We start from the raw sequence: 22,850 nt of genomic DNA, 5'->3' as shown, positions 1-22,850 counted from the left end.
AGTTCTGTATTTCCAGCTCTTCTGTAAGAGTTTTACACTATCTTAAAATAACAAACCAAACCATCTGAACAAAGAGAATACCAAATTCAATGAAGATCACACCTACTTTGCCCCTGGAGCACATATATATGCACATTCACATGCATGCATATAGGTACCATACATGCTCCCATACACATGCAAACACACAGTGGAACCTCACAGCAGCCCAGAGAGTCAGCCCATCTTGGCACATTGTCTGGTTGGGGAAACAGGCTGAAAGTATAAATCCCTATTCTAATAGCAAAGAATTGAGAGAACTAAATAGTCTAACTTGGGACAAATATATCTACCAAATACTACTGGACCATGCCACTGTAAGAAAAGTTCATTTTTTAAATGCATGGAGATATTATAGATAGATAGATAGATAGATAGATAGATAAAGATATATCAACACAAAGTGAACAAATGTGTTGCTGGAAAGCCAGATATTTAGTCCAATCTTATTCTCCCTTCAGATTTGAAAAGTACATAAAGTCTACAGTACAAGCAGCTGCAAGGGAAAAAATATAATCTAAGTTATTACAAAGAGAAAAGGCAAATCAAAGGTAATTACTACGGATGACAGCATTCAATTTAAAGCGCAAACAAGAAACTTTTGTGGCTTCAGGAGAAATATTTCAAAAGCTTAACACACTGGCACAGGACTATAATCCTAACTAATTAGGAAGCTGAGGCAATAAATTTACTTAGAAAATATAAAGAACTCATAAAACTTAATAAGCCAACAACAACAATAAAACTGGGTAAAAAAATTCGAGCACATGGGGTGGGGGAGATGGCTTAGTGGTTAAGAAAGGGAATTCATATTCTCAGAAGACAGGTAAATGCTAGGTAGGAGTGGGGGGTCCGCCTGTAGTCCCAGAGCTAATAAGGCATGGACAGGGGATCCCCAGAGGAAGCTGGCTAGCCAGACTAGCTAAGGCTGCAAGTTATGGCTTTAACTAAGAGACCTAGCCTCAATAAAATGGTAGAAATGGATAGAAGATGAATCCCCACACGAGTCTCTATCTACATACATTCATACACATGCATTAGCACATATATGCCCACACATGCACACAAACACATCCATACACACTTACCACGCACGCATGCACACACGCACAAATGCTCACAAGTATGTACACAAGAGAAAAAACATACACACATGTTCATTAAGTGTATAAAAAGATATGACAATATTATTTGTCATCAGGGAAATACGAATCAAGACCATAATGAAATACTACCTCCTACTCACCGTGAAGGCTACAACGAAAAGACAAATAGTAGCAAGTAATGACAAGGACTTAAAGAAATTCTGACCCTCAAACTCTCTGGTGAGAAATGTAGGGTAGAGCAGCCTGTGTGGCAAACAGTGTGGCAGTTTTGCAAAAATATTAAGTATAGTCTTATAATGTGACTAGCAGTTCTCCTAGGTCTCTACCCACGAGCCAAATAAAATCCTGTCCACACAGAAACTAGGGTATAACTGTTCATAGTACCATTTTTCATGACAGCCAAAAAGTAGTGTGGTGGTTTGAATAGGAATGGCACCCATAGACTCATGTGTTTGAATGCTTGGCTCATATAGGACTGGCACTATTAGGAGGTGTGGCCCTGTGGGAGGAAGTGTGTCATTGTGGGGTTGGCTTGGAGGTCTCATATGCTCAAGCTAAGCCCAGTGTGGCTCACAGTCTCCTTCTACTACCTTCGGATCAAGATGTAGAACTCTCAGCTCCTCTCCAGCATCATGTCTGCCTGAATGCCACCATGCTTCCTGCCATGATAATAATGGACTAAACCTCTGAACTGTAAGCCAGCCCCAATTAAATGTTTTCCTTTATAAGAGTTGCCTTGGTCATGGTGTCTCTTCACAGCAATAACACCCTAACTAAGATGAGTAGAATCAAATTGTTCACCAAACAGTAAATGTCCTTGACACAAACTACAGTCACCAGGGAAGAGGGAAACTAATGAGGAATTGCCAACTGTGGGACATTTTCTGGACGGATTAATGATTGATATGGGCGGTGCCACCCTGGGCAGATAGTCCTGGACAGAATCAGAAAGGAAGCTGCACAAGCCATGAAGAACAAGCCAGTAAGCAGTGTTCCTCCATGGCCTCTACTCCAGTTCCTGCCTTGAGTTCCTGCCTTGGCTTTCCTCAATGATGAATGGTTACAAACAGTGTAAGATGAAATAAACCCTCTCCTCCCCAAGTTGCTTTTGGTCATGGCATTTTATCACAGCCACAGAAAGCAGACCAGAACAGTATATAAATAGAATGTGGTATGTCCATATATAGGAATACCATCTACCGGGTAATGAGACGTACTGAGAAGTGCTGCAAGATGTGTGAACCTCAACATGTATGAACATGCATGCTGGGTGAAAGCAGCCAAACACAAAGGTCACACATCATCTGATCTAGGCACATGAGAACGTTCTGGGGCTAGAGACGGCTCAGTCAGTAACATGCCTGCCACACAAGCAAAAGGACCTGAGTTTGGATCTCCAGCATCCAAGTGAAAAGCCAGGTTCAGTACATGCCTGTAATCCCAGCACAAGAAGGGGGAAGACAGGAAGATCCCAGGGCTGCTGGCCAGCAAGTCTAGCCCAGTTAGTGAGCTCCAGGTTCAAAGAGAGACCCTATCTCAAAAGTAAGTAAGGTGGAGAGCAGTTGAAGAAGAAACTCATTGTAGAGCTTTGGTCTTCTCACACACACACACACACACACACACACACACACACACACACACACACACACGCAGACACACATGCACACATGCATGAGTCCTAGTGAACAAAAAAAATTAGTGGTTGCCTAGACACAGAGGTGAAAACATTGAGGAAACTGCAAATGAATGCACTGCCCAGTGTAGACAATAACAGAGATATATGATTGTTCACAGCTTTTTTCCTTAAAGTCTCAAACCTGTAACAACCCAGCAACAGGTGAGTGAATAAACAAAATAAACATCACACAAAAGGCACTATTACTCAGCAATAGAAGAGGAACAACTTGATAACACGTGCACTGACATGCATAGCTCTCAAAAATAATGATGAATAAAAACAACAGACACCAGGATCCATAGTGTATGTTTCCACTTATATAAGAAACTATAGAAAGTATAGATTCAACAATTGTGATTGATCACAGTGATTGCCTAGGGGTAAAACCAAAGGAAATAAAATTGGCTGTACAGAAACAAATTTTTAAAAGGCATCATGATGTTCTCTATGCAACTGGAACATTTTGCATGTATGTACTGTTGACACTCATCAAACTATACAGAAAAATTACAAGATATGCATATAAATCAAACCTCAATTCAATGAACAGGATGAGAAACAATCATTCCTGATTACTTGGGCACTGTCTATTTAAGATTTGAAACAGCTATCTGTGCTTCGTTTCAGCCAGTATTTCAAGGAGCAAATTCATTTCTTAAGAAAATCAAAGAAATGTTCAAGCAGCAAACAGGACAGCAACTTGCTCTTCAAGTCAACATGTTTCACAAACAGAAAGGAAAACAGAGCTAGGAGATTATAGCCATGGGGCCTGACTCTGATCCCTAATCCCACCCCAAAAACAAATGGTTCTGAGCAAGGGACAACTTCTACCAGACTCTGTTTCTACATCTGTAAAATACATACTTCAGGCCATTCCACAGCATATTCAAAATTTTAAATCCTTAGGTTTACTACCTTTAGACAGACTCTCTTGCAGGACAAAATTCTATGACAGCAAGAACTGTACCTGTTTTATTCCCCACTGATCCTCACTGCTGATATTTACCTTCTATAGACTAACACCAAGTTGCGTGTCCAGCGGCCTTTGACCAAATGAACTACAGACAAGAGGGACTTTTGAGAAGGCCAAAGTGACTGACAGGCAGTCTGTTGTGTCCACTGAGGCTGTAGAACCACGCAGGACCTTTCAGGCTGTAGGAAGGTTTGTATTTATCCTAAGCAGCAGAGGCCCTTGAGACTTTAAAACAGGTGGTTGTTGATGGGTCATGACTATATTTAAATTTGGGGGGAAAAATCAATCTCTAGAGTGTGGGAAGAGTCATATGATTGGAAAAGAAGGAGGATAAAGATTTAAGATAGAGTGAATATAGCCCAATAAGGAGACTGCTGTGGCAAGCCACTTAAGAGACCTTGGTAGATTCGTCCAAGGGAATAGAAATGTAAGAGTGGACTGAATGCTGATGCATTAGGACAAATCAATAGGTCACAACTTTGGGAATGGGGAAAAGGAAAACATTGAGCTTCCAATCCTCATCTGTAAAACAAACTGTTTATACTCTACCTATGTAATACCTGTCTTGCCATAGGACGCAATATGAAATGATATATCATGTACTTAATGTAGATATCTGATACGATAATTGCCGTAAATAAGTAAGTCACTATTGCTGTTAATACTGTCATCCCATGGAATTGTCCTGTCAGAAGCTGAACAGCAAAGACAAAGACTAGGAATGTACTAGCCACAGAAGCTAGGTAAATCATATTAAGCATATTCCCTGTTCGGACCACGCAGACTATGTCACCTGGCCACTGAGACAATGTTCCAAATAAATAAGTGACACCGAATAGATACTTTATCTCAGCTGCTCTCAGGCCTTGGAGTCCACAACGGGCTGAGAAAGCATAGATGGTATGATCATAGCCATCTGGTAAACTGAGGCACTAGAATGGCTACAAATAAAACCAAGGAATAGGTACAGAAGCAGGGAACGGACATTGATGTCCAGCCTTTCATTTCTGACCAAGTATAACTATACTAGATCTGCATCCAGAGCAATATGAATCTACAGCACAGACGTGCGCGCGCGCACACACACCACGTCTGCAGGTCTCTTGCAAACAAGGCCCTGTCATCCCTTGGCTTAACGCCGAGCATCCGCTCACCATCCCAGCTGGTCTGTGGCTTCCCTGCCTCTAGCCCCGGACTAACGCAGAGTTGCAGATGCCCCGAGCCCCACATACCTTAGCTTCACGCTCTCGTTCCTCCGCGGTCTGGGCGCGCTTCATGCTGCCACTAAAGCCTTCTTCGCCACCGTGGGCCGCGTCCACCCTCGCCCTGGACCCCGCCTCCTGTATGTAGTTCTCTCAGCCGCTCTTTCCCGCCTGACTCCATTCTCTCTAAGAGCCGCGAGAACTACCTTTCCCAGGATGCTCCGCGAGACTCCCGAGAACTCCTTGGGCTTCAGAGCCGAATTTCTCAAGTCAGCCAGCTGGGCTAGCTTAGTCCGCTATACAACCCGCCGACGGCCGGGAGCCCACGGAGAACTACATTTCCCAGTGGTAACGGGAACCACCATGTTTTCCCGTGCTCCTCTGGGCTTGCGGCAGCCCGCGCCCTGGGCGCTATAGCAACGGTAGCTAGCTGAGAGCGAACGCGGAGGTGAGTACCCTGTGAGGTGGGGGCAGATGCAGGTTGGCCAGCCCTCCCTCTGCCTCACAGCTGAGGGCCTGGGGTTCTCTCCGAGGCCTGGGGAAGGCCGGGGATTCTTGCGTGCAAAGCAGTCCATCCCGACACACCTCCACATACAGGCCTGCATCACAGTCCGCCCTGACCGCCTCCCAAACCAGAAACCTAGCTGATAAGAATTGGCAACCTTGTCTAAATCCTGCATTTCGAAGGTCACAGTCACAGTTCGCTCCATTTCCCAGGATTTGCATTGGATTTAGAACCTAAGCCTCCCAAGGGACTTGTCTCTGTTGTTATTGTTGTGTGGTAGTGGTGGTGGTGGTGGTAGTCGGTTTTTAAAAGTAGGGTCTCCCTGTGTACCCCAGGCTGGCCTTGAACTAGCTTGTTAGCCCATGCTGGCCTCAAATTCAGTAATAAGTATTGCCTCAAGTTCCCACCATCACGGTCAGTTCCTAGTGGCCTATTTTATTACAGTATCTCATCTGACTAATCCCATAGTCTGTTAAAGCCATTATAGACAAAGACATTGTTTAAATTCAGTGCCTGGCATTCATTCAGTAAATGTGAACATTGTTGCCCGCCATGTGACATCAGATAGGGAGACTATTTGGGGGAGGAAAGGAACCAGTGAGAGAAAGCTAGAGAGATGGGGGAGTGTTCAGGGGCAGATACAAAGCAAAAAAACAATGATATGGGTGTGAAAATATAATAAGCTAAATTAAAAATGAATTCTAAGACAATGAATTTGACTGAACAACTCTGAATAATAACAGAGGCTATTGCTGTAAGAAATAAGCCACAGCCCAGTGTGATGGAACACTCAGGAAAAATCCAGAGTTTGCACAGGACATGGTGGCACTCAACTTCAATCCCAGCACTCAGAAAGCAGAGGCAGGTGGACCTCTGAGTTCCAGGCAAGCCAAGTTTCCATAGAAAGACCCTGTCTTTAAAAAAGAAAAGAATAGAGAATTGGAGGCCAGTGTGCTTAGTGTTCTTGGTGAATTTGAGGTCCACCTGGACGACAGAGGTTTCCTTTGAAAAAGAAAATCGAGAAACTGAGAAGGAAACTGACAGAGAATAGTGAGGGAAATTTTAAGTGACAGTTGAGCTGAGCTCTGACATATGAGACACGTAATGCAAGAGCCTTTGGTGCAAGATGAAAGCGCTGGACTTGGGCAAAATGGAGAACAGTGTAAGTGGAGGGTAGAGAGCAGCGGGGTGAATTTGCGTGGGATTGGGAAGGCCATGCAGCATGGTGGAAGGTTTCTTAGCCTCTCCACTATTCACGTTCTGGGCCTGAAAACTCATCATTATACATCAATCCCATACACCATTGCTGGCATCCACCCACTACATGCCAGTAACACTTTCTCGGTTGTGATAACCAAAAATATCACCAAACAACTAATTCCTGGGTGGATGACTTTGAGCAGTTGAGCACGTTTGTGTAGCAGGAACCATTTGAGTAGCCATTGCGTGTGCATACTGTAAGCACAGTGAACACTCAGTATGTGTTAGTATCCTCTTCTGTAGTCATCCTCTGAGCCATATGCCCCTTGTCCTGTGGTTCTCAGCCTACTTCGAGTTCTATCAAAGTTCTGGACCCTCCCTCTAGGACATACTCTTCATGCACATCTACACAAAATCATCGTAAGCTGAGTCTGTTTTCAGACACTGAAATCCAAGAGCTCCCTTCACCCATTCACATGACTGTTTGGTGAATGCTGCTCACTGAGTGTGCCACACTCTGTGCCAGCTTCTGAGACAGAAGTGAACAAGATGAGTAAGCTCTCTGCTTTCTAGAACTTGGAAGTCTCTTCATTCCAAGGGCTCTTCACTAACAGTTTACATCTAACTTTCTAGGATGGCCAAAATGGAAATAGAAAATGTGCTTACTTATTTATTTGTTTGTTTGTTTACTATACACTGTATATTCATATCCACATACAAAACTAAGTTACTGTGGTGTGTCTCTGTAAAGAAAAAAAAGAAAAACTAAAAGTTCTGGAGCAAGCAAGACCAGCCAGTAGATTGTGGTAACTCATCCCTGGAACCTGATGAAGTAACAAAGGAGGGGACAACAGAAGTGAAAACACATCATAAACACGGGGAGCCCCTTTCACAGAGCTTGTAAGGGGTCATTCATTTGTACACCGTGCAGAGAGTCGGCATTCCTAGACCCTTGACATCCCCGGCACATTTGCTAATGCCTTGAGTTTGTAATCTCGCTTGCTTTTAGAATAACTATGAGATGGGTATAATTTGTTCTATTATTTAAGTTAGGTAAATATAATGACCAACTATTAGATGATAGAACAGACTGTTTGCCTCGAGCTCATGACCTGAGTTGGTTTTTTGGTTAGTTGGTTTTCCCAAAATTCATGCTGTCTTTGAGGAAAGGAGAAGCGATAGGAAGTATTTCTTAACTTTGGAAGGGTTTGCTTTTGTTTCAGATAGATGGATAAGAAAAGGAAGAATGCTAACCTTGCCTCATTTCCTAAGAAAACTGTAGGAAATACTCTGCTGCAAGAGACGGTCTTCATGATTGGATGCAGTGTGCCTTCTAGAATGGGAGCTTTCATCTTGCTCAAGCAGCACATGTGGGCAATAACATGTCCATTAAAGTTCTAGTTTCCTAGTCACTTTATTTGGCTCATTCCATTGCACAGTTGATGCAATAACTTAGAGTTTGTTTGAATTTTCCTTTCTCCACAGATAGACCATGTCTGGACCAAGTGATGAGACGGCAGGAGACCTGCCGGTGAAAGATACAGGTCTAAACCTCTTTGGAGTTGGAGGGTTACAAGGTACGGCCACCTGTTATGCATTACAGTTATGAACTTTGATCAGTAATTTCTGTACTTTTAATTTAAAGTATTTCTGATAGTCATACAAACCCAGCCATTTAAGTAACTATATAGCTCTTGATTGGACTAAACAAGATGGAGAGTTTAAAACACATATGGTATTTTACTGCGTGCATCAATTATCAACAGCTCATAGCAAATGCAAGATCCCCCTCTGTTCTGATAAAGAGTTGTTATAAATCATCTTTTTAAAATTCCACACATCAGTAGAAACTGCATAGAGTATCAGGCCTCCAAACTGAATTGCCTGGTTTAAATCACATTCACCATTAAAACACTTTTTTATGTTTAAATTTTATATGAGAGGAAATACCATATTTTAAAATTTTTGCCTTTCAAGTAGAGTATCTCAAAATGGCCTGTTTATGCAAGTGATAGTGAGTTTTCAATCACATTAATACACATTAAAGGCTTTCTTTATCCTTTTATCGTTTAGTTGTTCCCGTAGAGCTGAGGAGTACTTTGGACTGAGAAAGCACAGCTCTGCTTTACAGCACAGCATGGACTGGAAAGCCAGGTTCATGTTTGCGGACAATGCCTGTCAAACCCGTGTGCCACTCACTCTGCTTGTAGGAGGCTGGAGGTTCAAAATGTGTCCTAAGGACTCTCCATACACTGTTTAATCATAACAGTGTCAGTGGCCAGGTTCAGCTACCTTAGGAAGGTAGTCAGTGTGCTGATCTTTGAGAACAAATTGACCACAAATATAATTAAAAGGAACAATGTTTAGGCTTTGCTTTAGATCATGAAACTAGTATCAGGTATTCCAATACAAATAAAATTGAAGTGTTTAAAACTATTGGGTTTTGATACAGTGTAAGTACCATTGGGTTTTGGTACTGTTTTAAGTCCAATCCTTATCATCAATAGCCACTCTCAGTCTTTAATATATGATTGAAAATTAAATATATCTATATACTAAAATATATATATATATATATATATATATATATATATATATAGAGAGAGAGAGAGAGAGAGAGAGAGAGAGAGAGAGATAGGTCTGTTGTTTTGTGTTTTGTTTTTGAGATAGTGTCTTACTATGTAGCCTTAGTTGGCCTGGAACTTAGTATGTAGACCAGGCTAGCCTCGAACTCACAGAAATCACCTGACTCTGCCTCCTGAATGTTGGATTTAAAAGCATGTGCCACTATGTCAGATCCAAAAGTTAATTTTCAATATATTAAATAGCTTGTAGAGAAATGATCTGTGAAGCTTTCAAATGACAGGGTTTTTTTTTATTTTAGAGGATTTGTGTTTGTTTATTTTATAGTTTATTTTTCTATATCTTAGCTCCCTAACTCAGAAAAAAAAAATGTCCTAATCATATTATCATATTATATTATTATATTCACTGAATTGTTCCAGTTTTTACCTCTGTAAAATATATATTTGCAGATACAAGGGCTTCTTATTGCTGCCATGTTAGTGATTAGACCTTGCACATGCTCAGCATGTGCTGTACCATTGAGCTGTGTTCCCAGACCGGGTAGCCTGGCTTCTCCAACTATGAGGCTTTACAGCACTCAATAAGAATTAGAAATCTTTTGAATCAGTTCCTTCCTATATTTTGAGAAAGTGATTAAGTCCATGCCAGTGAATAAAGTTGTTGCTCAGATCCCTAATACCATACATGAAGCATTAATCCCAGAGGTGCTTCATCTCACCTAAGATCATTGGCATAAACAATGCTATAACACTTTCTAAAGAAAAACAACTTAATTTGTAGGTCGAGGGAATGGGTGTGGATGTGAGTGTGATGGTGCATGCCTGTATTCCTAGTACTTGGAAAGTAGAGGCAGGAGGATTAGGAGTTCAAGGTCATCCCAGCTACATAGCAAGTTTGAGGCTAACCTGTACTGCATGAAACTCTGTTTCATAAAGCCAAAAAATAGAAAGGATGAAAAATAGGATCAGCAGTTATCAGTTTTTAGAGACTATTTTAAGTAATGCTACAATTAATTGCCTTGGCATTTTTTTCAGAAACTTCAACTGCACGAACAATGAAGACTCGCCAGGCCGTGTCACGTGTCAGTCGTGAGGAACTGGAAGACAGATTTTTGCGTTTGCATGATGAGAACATTTTACTTAAACAGCATGCCCGCAAGCAAGAGGATAAAATTAAAAGGTTATGATAAAAAGCTTTTAGCTTTTTTTCTTAGCTCTGTAAAGTTTGAAGGATATAGTTTTTTATAAACTTAATTGAAAGCCCCACCTTCAATCTTTTCTGGAACGGGCAGGTTATAAATAAATAGAATTTTTTAAAAATGGAAAATCTTACAAAGTAGAATAATAAACCAAGATGATTGTGTTTATTATGTCTAAAGTTGCTATTTGAAAGAACACAGCTAATAGCTAAGAGTACCATGAGTGTATTAGATCTATAAATAACTTTGGGGTTAATATTTATGACTTAATAAGCAGATAGCCAAGCATCTGTTTTTTTAAATGTCATGAAAGTTTAAAAAGTAATTAACTATTCCAACTTGTTCAAATGTGTGTTCCCTTATGACTTGGGATTTACTAATGAAAACATCACTTATATCTGGGGCTTGCTTAACTTCACTTCAGTTAGTCAGGGTTCTGTATTTATTTCAAAAAGTCTCTACTATTTCTGAAAAAGCACATTGTCATTTTGATGGACATGTGAAAAATGTATGCAGGAATGATGTTTTCAGAGTAAATTTCTCTTCAGTTCCTTTTTACTCAGAAATACTGTGCCTGTCATTAGAATGCCTGGTATTGGAAACAAAAGAGTGCATACAAACTGTATTCAAAGTCATTTTCTAGGCTCAAAGGAAGGTGGCCTCTCAAGGAAAAAGATGGCTCCCTGGTTAGAATTTATCCTACAGAAGTGATTCCATTTCACATTCTACCTTGTAGACTTAGTTTCAGACCCACCAACCAGCCTAGCGCAAACCTTCTATTTTGAGTTGGTTTTGAGACATAGAAATGGTTACTTTAAGATGTGCCTGGTTCAGGTCTGACCAATAGCACACCCAGGTCTACCAGCCAGAATGAGATGTGAAGCCTGCGACCACTAAACTGTTTTTTTCTTTATATACCTAATTGGACAGTAAAAGAATTTAATTCACCACCTGACCTTATTAATAATTTGTCCTAACCAAAAAATAAAGCCAGCTTAATTAATAATGAACCACCTAGCTTACTGGGAGTGAGGAACTGGGCTAGGAGTCAAGTTGTATATATGTGTTCTATTATCTTTCTCCCAGTATCCTGTGCTCAGGCCATTTACTCTCCTGAGACTTTGTTTTACTAAGCCATGGGAGTGCTTACTTGCTAAACACAGCCCATAGATGTAAATTCCATCTCATCCTCACCCCCGCTGACACTGGCCTGAATCCATGGATAGAGTGTCTTTACATCTATCCTTAAGGCGTGAGTTAGTATCACCTTCTGTGTAAATATGGATTTTATACATTGTCTTGTTTTTGTTTTTGTTTTTTTCAAGACAGGGTTTCTCTGTGTAGCTTTGCGCCTTTCCTGGAACTCACTTGGTAGTCCAGGCTGGCCTCGAACTCACGGAGATCCACCTGCCTCTGCCTCCCGAGTGCTGTGATTAAAGGCGTGCGCCACCACCGCCCGGCTATACATTGTCTTTTTAAACAAGTACTCAAACCTTACTACATAACTTACAATTCATTAATAACTTAAACAAATGAAAAATATTCCTAAGACTAAACAAGCACATGCAGTCTTACATTTCCTGATGAAGTTTACTTGAAAATCATGTCAATAATTTGAAGACACTGTCATTACCCTTCTCTTATATTAAAAAATCATTTACCATTCCTCAGGTGACTGATTTTTATGGGAACTCTGTACCTTTCTTTTTAATGTAATCTATGTTTCTAAGTGCTAATCTCCCTGTAATAAGTATTCAGATATTTAAGTGACTCCTCATTTGGATGAATATGTTATTTTTACCGATAGGACATTGAGCAAGGCTCAGGACTCTAACCTCATTATTGGGCAAGGCAGAATGTGGTTCTGCTGGGTGATGATACCTAGTCAGGTTTCCCAGTGATAGGTCATCCACAGGACTAGGTAGAAAAGGAAGTAATCCACTGATTACTTTACTAGGATGTTTGTGGTGCTCTTGGATCTTGGTTTTTATTATCCAGTATCCCTTATAAAGCATGCTTAGCGGATGTGCCTCAAGGGAAAGAGAAAACAATTTTAACTGATTATGTTATGCATAGCTCCCCCTTATGCCACATGCTGTAGCCGAGTAGCCAGAAGTGTAGATAGACATGTATTACTACCGCATTTACAGAAGACTCTGCTTAGGGGGGGAAACGTTGTTCTATGACATCCCAAAGCTATTAAGGGTTTTTTGTTTTTTTTATTTCACTTTTGTTCCCTTAAGTAAAAGCTTCTGTCCATAACCATGCTAAAATAAAGCAAACCCCACTTAAAGAAAAATGTAGTGTGTTTTTATTTCCAATCTCCTGTTTGGGTCTTTATAAAAATAGATTCACTATAAACTAGAATCAGCAATTGAAGATGTGCGACCAATTTTGTAAAGTCTTGAACTTGTGTCTCTCATCAAAGCCACCTTTTCTTTCTTGTCCTGCCAAGATGTTTCCATTCACTGTCAGGCATGTTTTCCATGCGTGTATATTACATCACCCCCATGTGCCCATTCTGTCTTTTGTTCTGTCTGACCAGTTTTTATCAAAACTTGAAAGAGTCAAAGGTATAAGTTCCTGGGATGTCAGTAGAACAATTTATGTCAAAAAATTTTAAGTATCATTAAAATGATATTTCTTGTATGTAATTATTTTTCTGAAATTAAACACAAACATTTGTTGCACACTAACCAACATTTAGTGTCACATTTTGGTTTATTTTGAAATTTCCGTTGGATTTTATATGTGTACATCTGTGAATTCTATCATTTTTATGGTTTTTCCTTGTCTTAATCCTATAGAAATATAAGATACTATCCTACCTAAATCTGCATAATCTTAGCTCACTTTTCAAAAGTTCTAACTCATTGTGGGTTGTAGACATGGTCCACCACATCCATACTCTGTGACTACATTTAAGTGCATCCAGTGTTCCTATATAAGGTCATGCGTTAAAATTGCGTCTCTGGAACATATGGGGTAAATATGTGTCCTCTCTCTACTACCCTTAAATGATAAGCCTTAGGAAACTGCTATTTGTCAGTGCTATAAAGCAGATTGTTGCCCAGTGGTTTCAATTATCATCAAAGGATTCTTCACAGGCAGTAATAGTTACATCAAAACCTGAGATTTATTATTCAGGTTCTGCACTGAAGTCTTCACAGTGATTATGTTCCTTTCAACAGAATGCATTTTATGCTGACTTCTCACATTCCTTTTCATCTTTTTATTATTTCCCTAGAATGGCCACCAAGTTAATACGGCTAGTTAATGACAAGAAAAGATATGAGCGGGTTGGTGGCGGCCCCAAGCGGCTGGGACGAGATGTAGAAATGGAAGAAATGATTGAGCAGCTGCAAGAAAAAGTTCATGAGCTTGAAAGACAAAATGAAGTCCTCAAAAACAGGTTAATATCAGCCAAACAGCAACTCCAAGTCCAGGGGCACAAGCAGACTCCGCACAGTCGTGTGCAGGCTCGCGTTAACACTGGCCGCAGGCAAGCAAGTGCCAGTACAGGCTTCCAGGAATGTCCCAAGAAAGGTAAAACGTTCAGCAAGCGCCCGACTGAAGTCCAAACCCGTTTCCCACTGACACACACAGCTTTGTTTCTTACTCGTGTTCTCACATGTCTTCAAAGGGGCTTCAAAACGGTTTGAGGCTTGCTTTTTGCAAGATCATAATGCTGTAACAAAGACGGTTTTGTTCCGGAATCCCTAGGTCACTCTCGTTTATTTAGTCAAACAATAACAAGCTGTTAGAGTAGACATGTATGAAACCAAGAGCAATTGAGATTGAGGTGAACGTGAGTCTTGCCCCTGCACTTTGTAACTGGTAGACAAGGACAAATCTTCTCTGTTAGTTTGCAGCTTCCTTTACATGTAAAAAGTACAGGCGCTGGTGGCTATAAAAGTCTCGTCATCCCTAAAATAATTACGCCGTCAGTTTCTTCACATTGCAAAGAATGGTGTAAAGTGTCTCTGTATTACAGAGCAATCGCATAGATCAAACTAATTTAGGCATCAAGCCCGAGTTCTTTCCACCCCCAAATGAACTTATTAAAATGAAACTAAAAGCATGTAAATATCTTAAGTCGCTTTTTTTAAATGACACTTCTAGAGAAGGAAATAAAACTCTAGCTCTAATTGATTTTTATTAGGAATATGCTTCGCAGAAATATCCAACATCTTTTGTAATATTAAAAAATGATGTAAGCCTTTAGTTATAATTCATGGAGGAAAGGGAAACACCATATGAACAGAAGGAGAGAAAAAAAAAGTTGTAGTTTTCTTTTCCAAAGCCAACTGTTAGCACTGTCTCTGTCCTAGATAGTGAGCCTTTGAAGTCGGACGGTCTCCACACGGTCAGGAGGCAGCCGGGGGATGAAAGGGTTAGCTGTTGCCAGCTTTGTGAGATTGCGGTGGCCTTGGGGTATAATCAAAGTGAGCACAGCAAATTATAAATCAGAAAACACACTCTGCCGTGAATTGTTATTTGATATGGAAGTCGGCCCTTGACCTCTCAGCCTCGTTTTCTCCATCTATAAAATGGAGTGATAATAATGCCGGATTAGGTAAGAGGAAGGAAGGTGGAGGTCCTCACTGAGGGACGTTCTCTTAAAAAGTCGTGTCCTCACTGAACCTTAGCGTTGTCTTCTGGAAATGCAAGTGGGCAAGATGACATGGAAGGACTGCTAGGTCCTTTATGCTGAGTAAAAGTAATGCCCAGACTTTAAATTAATATGACAAGCTACTTGTGTTAAATTACTGTCCAAATCAAAGCTTACTCTCCCCTCTGTTAAAAATATTTTCTTTTAAAAATGATCTGTAGAATATCAGCCTTTAAAAACGTAACTTATAAACTTAAATATCTCCTTGTATGTGTATTGTCTTTGTGATTTAGAACTGCTTCCCCGTCTGCAGAGTCTGGGACACAGAAATCATACACTGTGGTAAATGCTGATGAATACTATTCATGGTGTGTGAGTAAACCTGAGGGGTCATTACTGCAGTTAATCTTAAATGTGCAGTACACTCTTCAAGGCTGCCTTTGAGACTGGGACATGGACCCAGTTTTTTAGGACTATCTTGGGTTGAGAGGGGGCTGAATGAGAAGCCCAGACTCCCTCTGGCCGCAGGAGGCATCTACCCTGAAACTGCTGTGGGGACGCCATCATCTCTGTTTATACCTTGGGATAAATGATGGCAAGCACTGGCCCAGTGATTGACATTGTGTAGACACAGTTCTCACTATGAGGAACCACTGAAACAGAAACTTTGGTAAAGCATGTATGTTTTAAATACAGCCATTGGTGCCCAGGCATGGTACAAGCATGTGATCCAGCACCTACTACTAATCAGAAATCTGCAGCAAGTGGCTGGAGAGATGGTTCAATGGTTAGAGCACTGACCAATCTTCCACAGGACCCAGGTTCAATTCCCAGCACCCACATGACAGCTCACAACTGTATGTAGCTTCAGTTCCAGGGCATTTGATATCATACTCTGGTCTCTGTGGGTACCATGGTGCATGTGGTACACAGGCAAAAACAGGCATTTTATGCATAAAATGAGGAGGAGGAAGATAACAATGGTAAATTATTCTTAAAAACACTAAGACAAGCCAGACGGTGGTGGCGTACAGCTTTAACACCAGCACTCAGGAGGCAGAGGCAGGCAGATCTCTGTGAGTTTGAAGCCAGCCTGGTCGACAGAGCAAATTTCAGGACAGCCAGAGCTGTTACACAGAGAAACCTTGTCTTGAAAAACCAAAACCACGAAGAGAGAGAGAGAGAGAGAGAGAGAGAGAGAGAGAGAGAGAGAGAGAGAGAGAGAGAGAGACTGACTAAAACAAGAGGATGTGGAATTTGAAGCCATCCTGGGCTGTATCAGACAATCAAATCAAAACTGAAAAGAATATGTAATAGCCATTAGTTAGAAATAATGACCAAAGTTACTAATTAATAACCAAATCACTGTGTGGCCAAATTTTTAAATATATTTTGAATTTATACTTTTTTTAATTTTAAGAAAATTTTTTATTCATTTTTCATACCAACCACAGATCCCCCCTCATCCCTCCTCCCTCTCCCCCCCAGCCTTCTCCTGCCCAACACCCTTCTGAATTTAGTCTTTTAACTCACTGCTCATTTTGAATTTCCCCATGATTGTGTAGGGAAAGCTTAAGAGTTGGTATCATAGCTCGCATGTGTAACTGGCCAGTTGTAGCACAGTGAAGTCTGAATGTCTTAGGCCGGTCCTTTCCTATGTTGTAGGTTACGGCAGTAGATCATGAGCATATCAGAAAGAGTGACTGAGGACCATCTCCATCTATCAACTTAAAAATAATGGAACTTCTCATTTTGAAAAGGTTTAAACTTTTCTGAAGAGTTTTTTTCTGTGTCTTTAGCTCTTGGACCAGTCTCCATTGGAAGTCTGCATCATTTGTTGCCCTTTACTCTAATGATTCTGGAAACATAAAGTGGCCTATGTAATTAAACGTATGTCTGACTTTTAACAATTGGACTGTCCTTGTCAAACTTCATATACATTTTTTTCCTTTAAGATGAGTGTCTCCTGTAGCTCAGGCTAGCTCAAACAGCCTGCCTGCCTCAAACTCCCAAGTATCTGAGACTGTACGTGTGTGCCATCATATATAGCACATGTAACTTTCTGTTTGAAAAATACTGCAGGATAATGCTTTATTTTAAGAGCTCTTGTTGATGATTCAGCCTCAAATTACCTTTTTAAAAGTATGGATTTTCTTATTAAGGTTGAATAACCAAAAAGATGACATAAATTAAGGATGTAAGATCAAGGGATGTTTATGATTAAATATAAAGTCATTTTTTAAAACCTCTAAAAAGGTACTGGTGAGATGGTGCTTGCCACTAAGCCTGGCGACCTGAGATCAGTCACCAAGATGCATACAGTGGAAAAGATAACTGCCTTGTTAGTTGTCCTCTGACCTCCACACGTGCTGTGTCACAGGCACTGAGTGTCCCAAGGTCTCTCGTTCTCTGCATGTTGTCTGGCTGAAGGTCTCTGTATCTGTTCCTGTCTGCTGCAAGCCGAAGCTTCTCTGATGATGGGTGAGCAAGGCACTGATCTATGAGTCTAGCAGAATGTCAATAGGAGTCATTTTATTGCTGTGTCCTTTTAATAAAACAGTAGTATTTGGTTTTACCCTAGGTTGGATCTTTCTCTTCATATTTTAGTTTTTATTATAAATCCCTGAATTAAAAATAGTGGTTCTTTCAGAAATTGGGATAGAAGTTCTAAATCTCAAAATGTATAGACTTATTTCTAGATGGTTTCTTTAGCAGGATTGTTCAGTGGGCAATCCATTTTCTGTGTCTCACATGCTGCCTGCTGGTGACTGCAGGCTAATGTCCCCTTAGCTTGCACTTCCGTTGCTCTGTTCTAAGAACACATGCAGCCTAGTGTTTATTATAAATATACGTTTAGCAAATCAAGGATCTGTCTTTCTTAACTTTCTTTCCATAATATTTTACTACTTTATTTTTAGGTATAAGATTCCAAAATGTAGATGAAGCAGAAACTGCACAGCCCACACTCACAAAATATGGCAATAGTTTACTTGAAGAAGCCAAAGGAGAAATAAGAAATTTGTATGTATTCTTTTTCGTGGTCATTTTAGAACTTTGTATATTGATTATGTCTTATTTTGATCCCTCCTTCTCCTTTATTGTAAACAAAATTGGAGTATATATAAATAATTTGCTTTACTAAAATACAGCTAGTTCTGTGGAGTAATAACAGATATTACATATCATGTTCTCAGTGGATAGTTTATCTAGCTATACTGATGGCTGGGTGTATGTTCATTTTACCACCAAAGGAATGGCCTGAAGTCCAATCACTTTGAATAGTCTCAGTTTTAGAGACATTTTCATTCCCATAAACTTACAGGTAATTTTTTAGATCCCGACTCAACCCTTTTGGGGAGGAGGGAGGCATTGAGAGGCAGGAGGAACGGCTTGAAAGTTTGGAGGTATCTGATACACATGGATTTCAGCTCTCACTTTCCTGTGGTTCTGTGAGATGTATTCTTCATCATGTCATGATTTCAGAAGAGTTACTTCTGCCTCGTTCATCTTTTTTTCTGGTTCATCTCTGCCTGGTGGTTTCAGTATCTGTGAGTTGTGCAAATGACTTTAGGCCTTTACCTGGATCGTCAGAACATTGAATAAGCAAAGAAAGCATTACACTAAGAGTGTCAACCTCAGAACATTGCTGAAGAATAAGATGATACAGATTCGAAATGTTTTCTGTTGAGTGTTTTAAATGCGAATCACACTAGCAATCAACTTGTGAGGAAATAAAAGACTAAATATTTTCTCATTCTTAGATAATCAAGTAAAAAGCCAAGGTTTGTAGCACTTTCCCAGGACTCACTGCACTGGGATGCTGCCAGACGAAGAAGAAATAAATGCATGCTAGGGACACCAGCTATGTTTGGCACATTTCATGCTCACTCTCTGAAGTAGTAATTGGGTGATATGGCAGCTGTGCACATATAAAAGAGCAAGACATATAAATTACGTTGTAGAGTGTCCAGTAGGAGATCAGTACATACTTAACTGAATTCAACCACAGTCCAGTCTATTGCCTACAACAGTATCTTCTAAAAGACCATCTCTTGAATTGTCCCAGATATAAGTTCAAGTCATCACATTGAATCTGCTGCTGTTTCACTGTATGCAGAGGTGGTAAAGCCACTTTATGAACTTTGGCTTGCCCTATATTATAATAAAGAGCTATCTTTGCACCGACTTTAAATGCTACAATTTCTCCTCAAACTGCTGATTCTTATCAAGATTCTTTATTGCAGAGAAAATGTTATTCAGTCACAGAGAGGCCAGATAGAAGAATTAGAGCACTTGGCAGAGATTCTGAAAACTCAGTTGAGGAGAAAAGAAAATGAAATTGAGTTGTCTCTTCTCCAGCTTCGAGAACAGCAAGCTACAGATCAAAGGTATGTTAAAACTGGAATGTCACCTTGATATGCCCAAAATTAATTTTAAATAATTTATAATGATAAATCCATCTAAGCTGTTTTAAAACCCTATTTCTACTTAGTCTTTGGAGAGAAATGCTGTAGCCCTACTAACTGTATCAAGTACTGCTGTGCAGAAGGGGCGGTTTTCCCTACCGGCCTATGGCTGGCTGCCACTCTCATCCCGCCCTTGTTCGTTTACCCCACTTGTCAAGACTTGAGAGGTTTACAGCATTCGATCATAGCTGCTCAGAGAAGCCTGGGGAGCAAGAGCTGCACTGTCAGACCGTGTGTGTAAGTCAAGCCTTCAGGGTTTGTTCAGCCTCTAGTTCCACAATGCTTAGCAGTGTGGAACCACAAAAGATGTTGCGTCTCCTTGTACTCAGTTTACAAGCAAGTCTGATGACTGGGTGGTGTGTGGTCCACCGTGGCAATAGTCTCCTTGCCACCATTGTGGTTTTGATGTTTTATAAAAGAGTATTTTTCTTCACATCATCCTTTGTCCATTTTTGGTTCTGATCCCATAGGTTCATTTTGTGTGTTGACATTGTGCTTTGAACAAGACTTCTGTTTACCACAGTATCTCTTCAGCTACCTTTTTTCTCTTCACAGCCTTTTCTCTTCTTTTCTTTTGACAAAACTAAAGATAATAGCTTATGTTTATATAACTCCACTTCAACAGTTTTATTATCTTACCAATCTTACTTCATCTAAACTTACACTTTTGTTTCGTTCAATTAGCTAGTCCTAGCCTCACAGTTACTCATAAGTAGTTGAGAATGTATCTCTATGCCCAACAAAATTAATAGTCATTCTTTGGTAGCATCTAGCAGCCAGTTTATATTCAGACTTGTCTAAAGATACCTTTCTGCTGTTCATTTCAGTGGCCCCAAATAAAACGTACATATTGCATTTGGTGGTGGTATCTCTCTTGCTTTTTTCACATACCTCATAGTGTTGTTCAAATCATACTTAGTGACTTGACTTCTGTTTTCCTTTTCTGAACTGTGTGATACTCTGGTCAAGTTCCTCTTTTTAAAAACCCAGTAAGATTGTCCAACTTTTCATTTCAGATAGAGTGTTGAAGTATCTCTTTTTTAAAAATAAGAAAGAAGGTTTCTTATTCCATTTATTAATTTTGTGTGTGCACACTCATGTATGTACGCAGGCATCCATTGGAAATCCAGGAACAACTTACAGGAATCACTAGGAATTCAGTCAGGACATCAGGCAGCTTGGCAGCACATGCCTGTCCCCACTGAGCCCTCTCACCAGCCCTAATCCTCTCTTAACAAGCTAACCCTGCATGGTGATATATGAAGGATCTAAGGAAATACATGAAATAGTAGAATTGGGTTGTGGGTTTTGTTGTTGTTGTTGTTGTTGTTGTTGTTGTTGTTGTTGTTGTTGTTTGAGACAGGGTTTCTCCGTGTTGTTTTGGTGCCTGTCCTGGATCTTGTTCTATAGACCAGGCTAGCTTCCTGAGTGCTGGGATTAAAGGTGTGCACCACACCGCCCAGCTTGGGTTGTGTTTTTTAAGGAAGATTTTAATTTTATTTTATACGTATGGGTGTTTTGCCTGCATATATGTCTGTGCATCATATGTGTGCCTGGTGCCCACAGAGGCCAGAAGAAGGTATTCGATCACCAGGAACCGGAGTTACAGGTGGTTGTGAGCTGCTCTAATAGTGCTGTGAGTCAACCTGAGTCCTCTGGAGGAGCAGCCAGTGCCCTTAATCACGGATCCATCTCTCTAGCCCAAATTTGGTTTGTTTGTTTGTTTAAATCTGCTAAAAATATATGAAAGCCTTAGATTTAAATGATTAGTATAATTTCTAATTATATTAAAACTATACTATGTAAAATTATCATATAAGAGGACCGTAATGTTGAGTGAAATTATGTAATATTCTTTTAGCATGGACTACGAAAGATGAATATTTTTGAGAATTATCTGTAATTAGGGGCATAATTAAAACTGTGGCTTTACATCAATTTGAGTAACAAGGCATTAACCATGTTCCCAGAAAGAACTGCTTTAGACTCGGCCTCCTTAAGAAACAGGGATAGTTCCTAGTAAAGAACAGGGCCAGAGGCCCAGGCCTCATATCTGAGTGTGCTTTCTTAGTATTATTACCAACATCTACACTTAAGGTCGTATCTGTAAGATAGTATCTGAATAGAAAAATGCACTGTGGGCTGGGAACGTGGCCCAGTCAGCAAAGCGCTCACCATGTAAGCATAAGGGTCAGCTTTTGGGTCCCAAGCACCCGTGTAAAAAGACAGACTGGGCAGCATGTGCCTGTGATCCTAGAGCTGAGAAGACAGAGGTAAAAGAATCCCTGGGACTCAGTGGCTAGCCACCAACCCCAGGTTCAGTGAGAAACCCTGTCTCAAGAATAAGGGGGGAATGCAATTGAGAAAGATACCAAACATGGGCCTCTCTGTCCTACACATTCACACCACTAACATACCAACCCCAGCGCGCGCGCGCGCACACACACTTTTACTTGGGACATGTCCCTGTCAGTTTTGCTCAGGTAATGGTTATCAGGGACTGCATTCCCTGTTACATTCCTCAAAGTGCCAGACAGTAAGATGGCCTGTTAACTGTTCCTGTTCCGGATGGATGTGATCATCTTAGAGCTAGACTCTCAGTGATTGAAGAGGAGCTCCACAGGTCCTCCAACCCCAGGATACGGCAGAGCAGGAGGGTGGCAGACGGGACCACATGCTTTCATGCGCTAAATGTTGCCAACAAAAGACAGCATTTACCTTGAAATCTAAGCCATGGCCTTCCATGGGGCTAGATTAACCACAGAAGAAGTGTCTCTCTTATCACATCGACTATTAGAAGCAGAAACAAAATTAGTATGATGAGCTAAGGAAATTGCTACAGAAGCCAAAGAAATAAGCTAGTTAGTACCTTACCTCAATGATTTTATAAACCTGAAAATCCACATTATTTGTTTAGAAGGAAAGATACCTCTGTTGAATAGCATATTGTTTCTTGAATATGGTCTTCAAGACTTTTTAAAAATTATGTTTGCTTGTAGCTCAGATTTTTATGTGTAACAGCAATTTTTTTTGAGGCTAATGGAAAATTATTGAAAAACTTAGGGGAAAATGTAAAACTTGGTGTAATTTACTGTAGAGAGAAGTAACAAAATGGAAACCATATTTGAACTTCTCTTCCACTGGTACATTATTTCAGATTTGAAATTCTAGAAGTCTGATCTGGATGTTGCACCCCTTGTTCTCAAGCATGAACCTAACGTAGTAAGTTGCAGAGTGGCGGCACTCAATATTTATGGCAAAGAGCCTTTCACAGAGCAGTACAGA

The 22,850-nt window shown here is 40.4% G+C and overlaps 2 protein-coding genes across 6 annotated transcripts in view; one reads left to right on the top strand and one right to left on the bottom strand.

The window, feature by feature from the left end:
* The window catches only part of Fto (FTO alpha-ketoglutarate dependent dioxygenase), a 362,821-nt gene extending 357,401 nt beyond the window's left edge, over positions 1 to 5,420 (bottom strand). Inside the window, exon 1 of one of the 2 annotated variants that reach the window (XM_059264553.1) lies at positions 5,029 to 5,420. In XM_059264553.1, coding sequence (XP_059120536.1) covers positions 5,029 to 5,073 — 45 coding nt within the window. In that variant the 5' untranslated portion in view covers positions 5,074 to 5,420. The remainder of the gene's footprint in view (positions 1 to 5,028) is intronic. The other variant, XM_059264552.1, reaches the window with a different exon arrangement.
* Rpgrip1l (RPGRIP1 like) overlaps positions 5,233 to 22,850 on the top strand; it is a 97,245-nt gene continuing 79,627 nt past the window's right edge. Inside the window, exons 1-6 of one of the 4 annotated variants that reach the window (XM_059264548.1) lie at positions 5,233 to 5,446; positions 8,189 to 8,280; positions 10,324 to 10,468; positions 13,735 to 14,033; positions 18,018 to 18,120; positions 19,344 to 19,487. In XM_059264548.1, the coding sequence (XP_059120531.1) occupies positions 8,196 to 8,280; positions 10,324 to 10,468; positions 13,735 to 14,033; positions 18,018 to 18,120; positions 19,344 to 19,487 (776 nt within the window). In that variant the 5' untranslated portion in view covers positions 5,233 to 5,446; positions 8,189 to 8,195. Of the gene's footprint in view, positions 5,447 to 7,348; positions 7,729 to 8,188; positions 8,281 to 10,323; positions 10,476 to 13,734; positions 14,034 to 18,017; positions 18,121 to 19,343; positions 19,488 to 22,850 lie in introns of those variants that run through there. The other 3 variants (XM_059264549.1, XM_059264547.1, XM_059264551.1) reach the window with 3 other exon arrangements.

The sequence above is a fragment of the Peromyscus eremicus genome, chromosome 5 (assembly GCF_949786415.1).
Source record: "Peromyscus eremicus chromosome 5, PerEre_H2_v1, whole genome shotgun sequence".
Classification (NCBI taxonomy): domain Eukaryota; kingdom Metazoa; phylum Chordata; class Mammalia; order Rodentia; family Cricetidae; genus Peromyscus; species Peromyscus eremicus.
The sequence above is the reverse complement of the archived record's forward strand: the minus strand, read 5'-3'. Positions and strand labels throughout refer to the sequence as shown.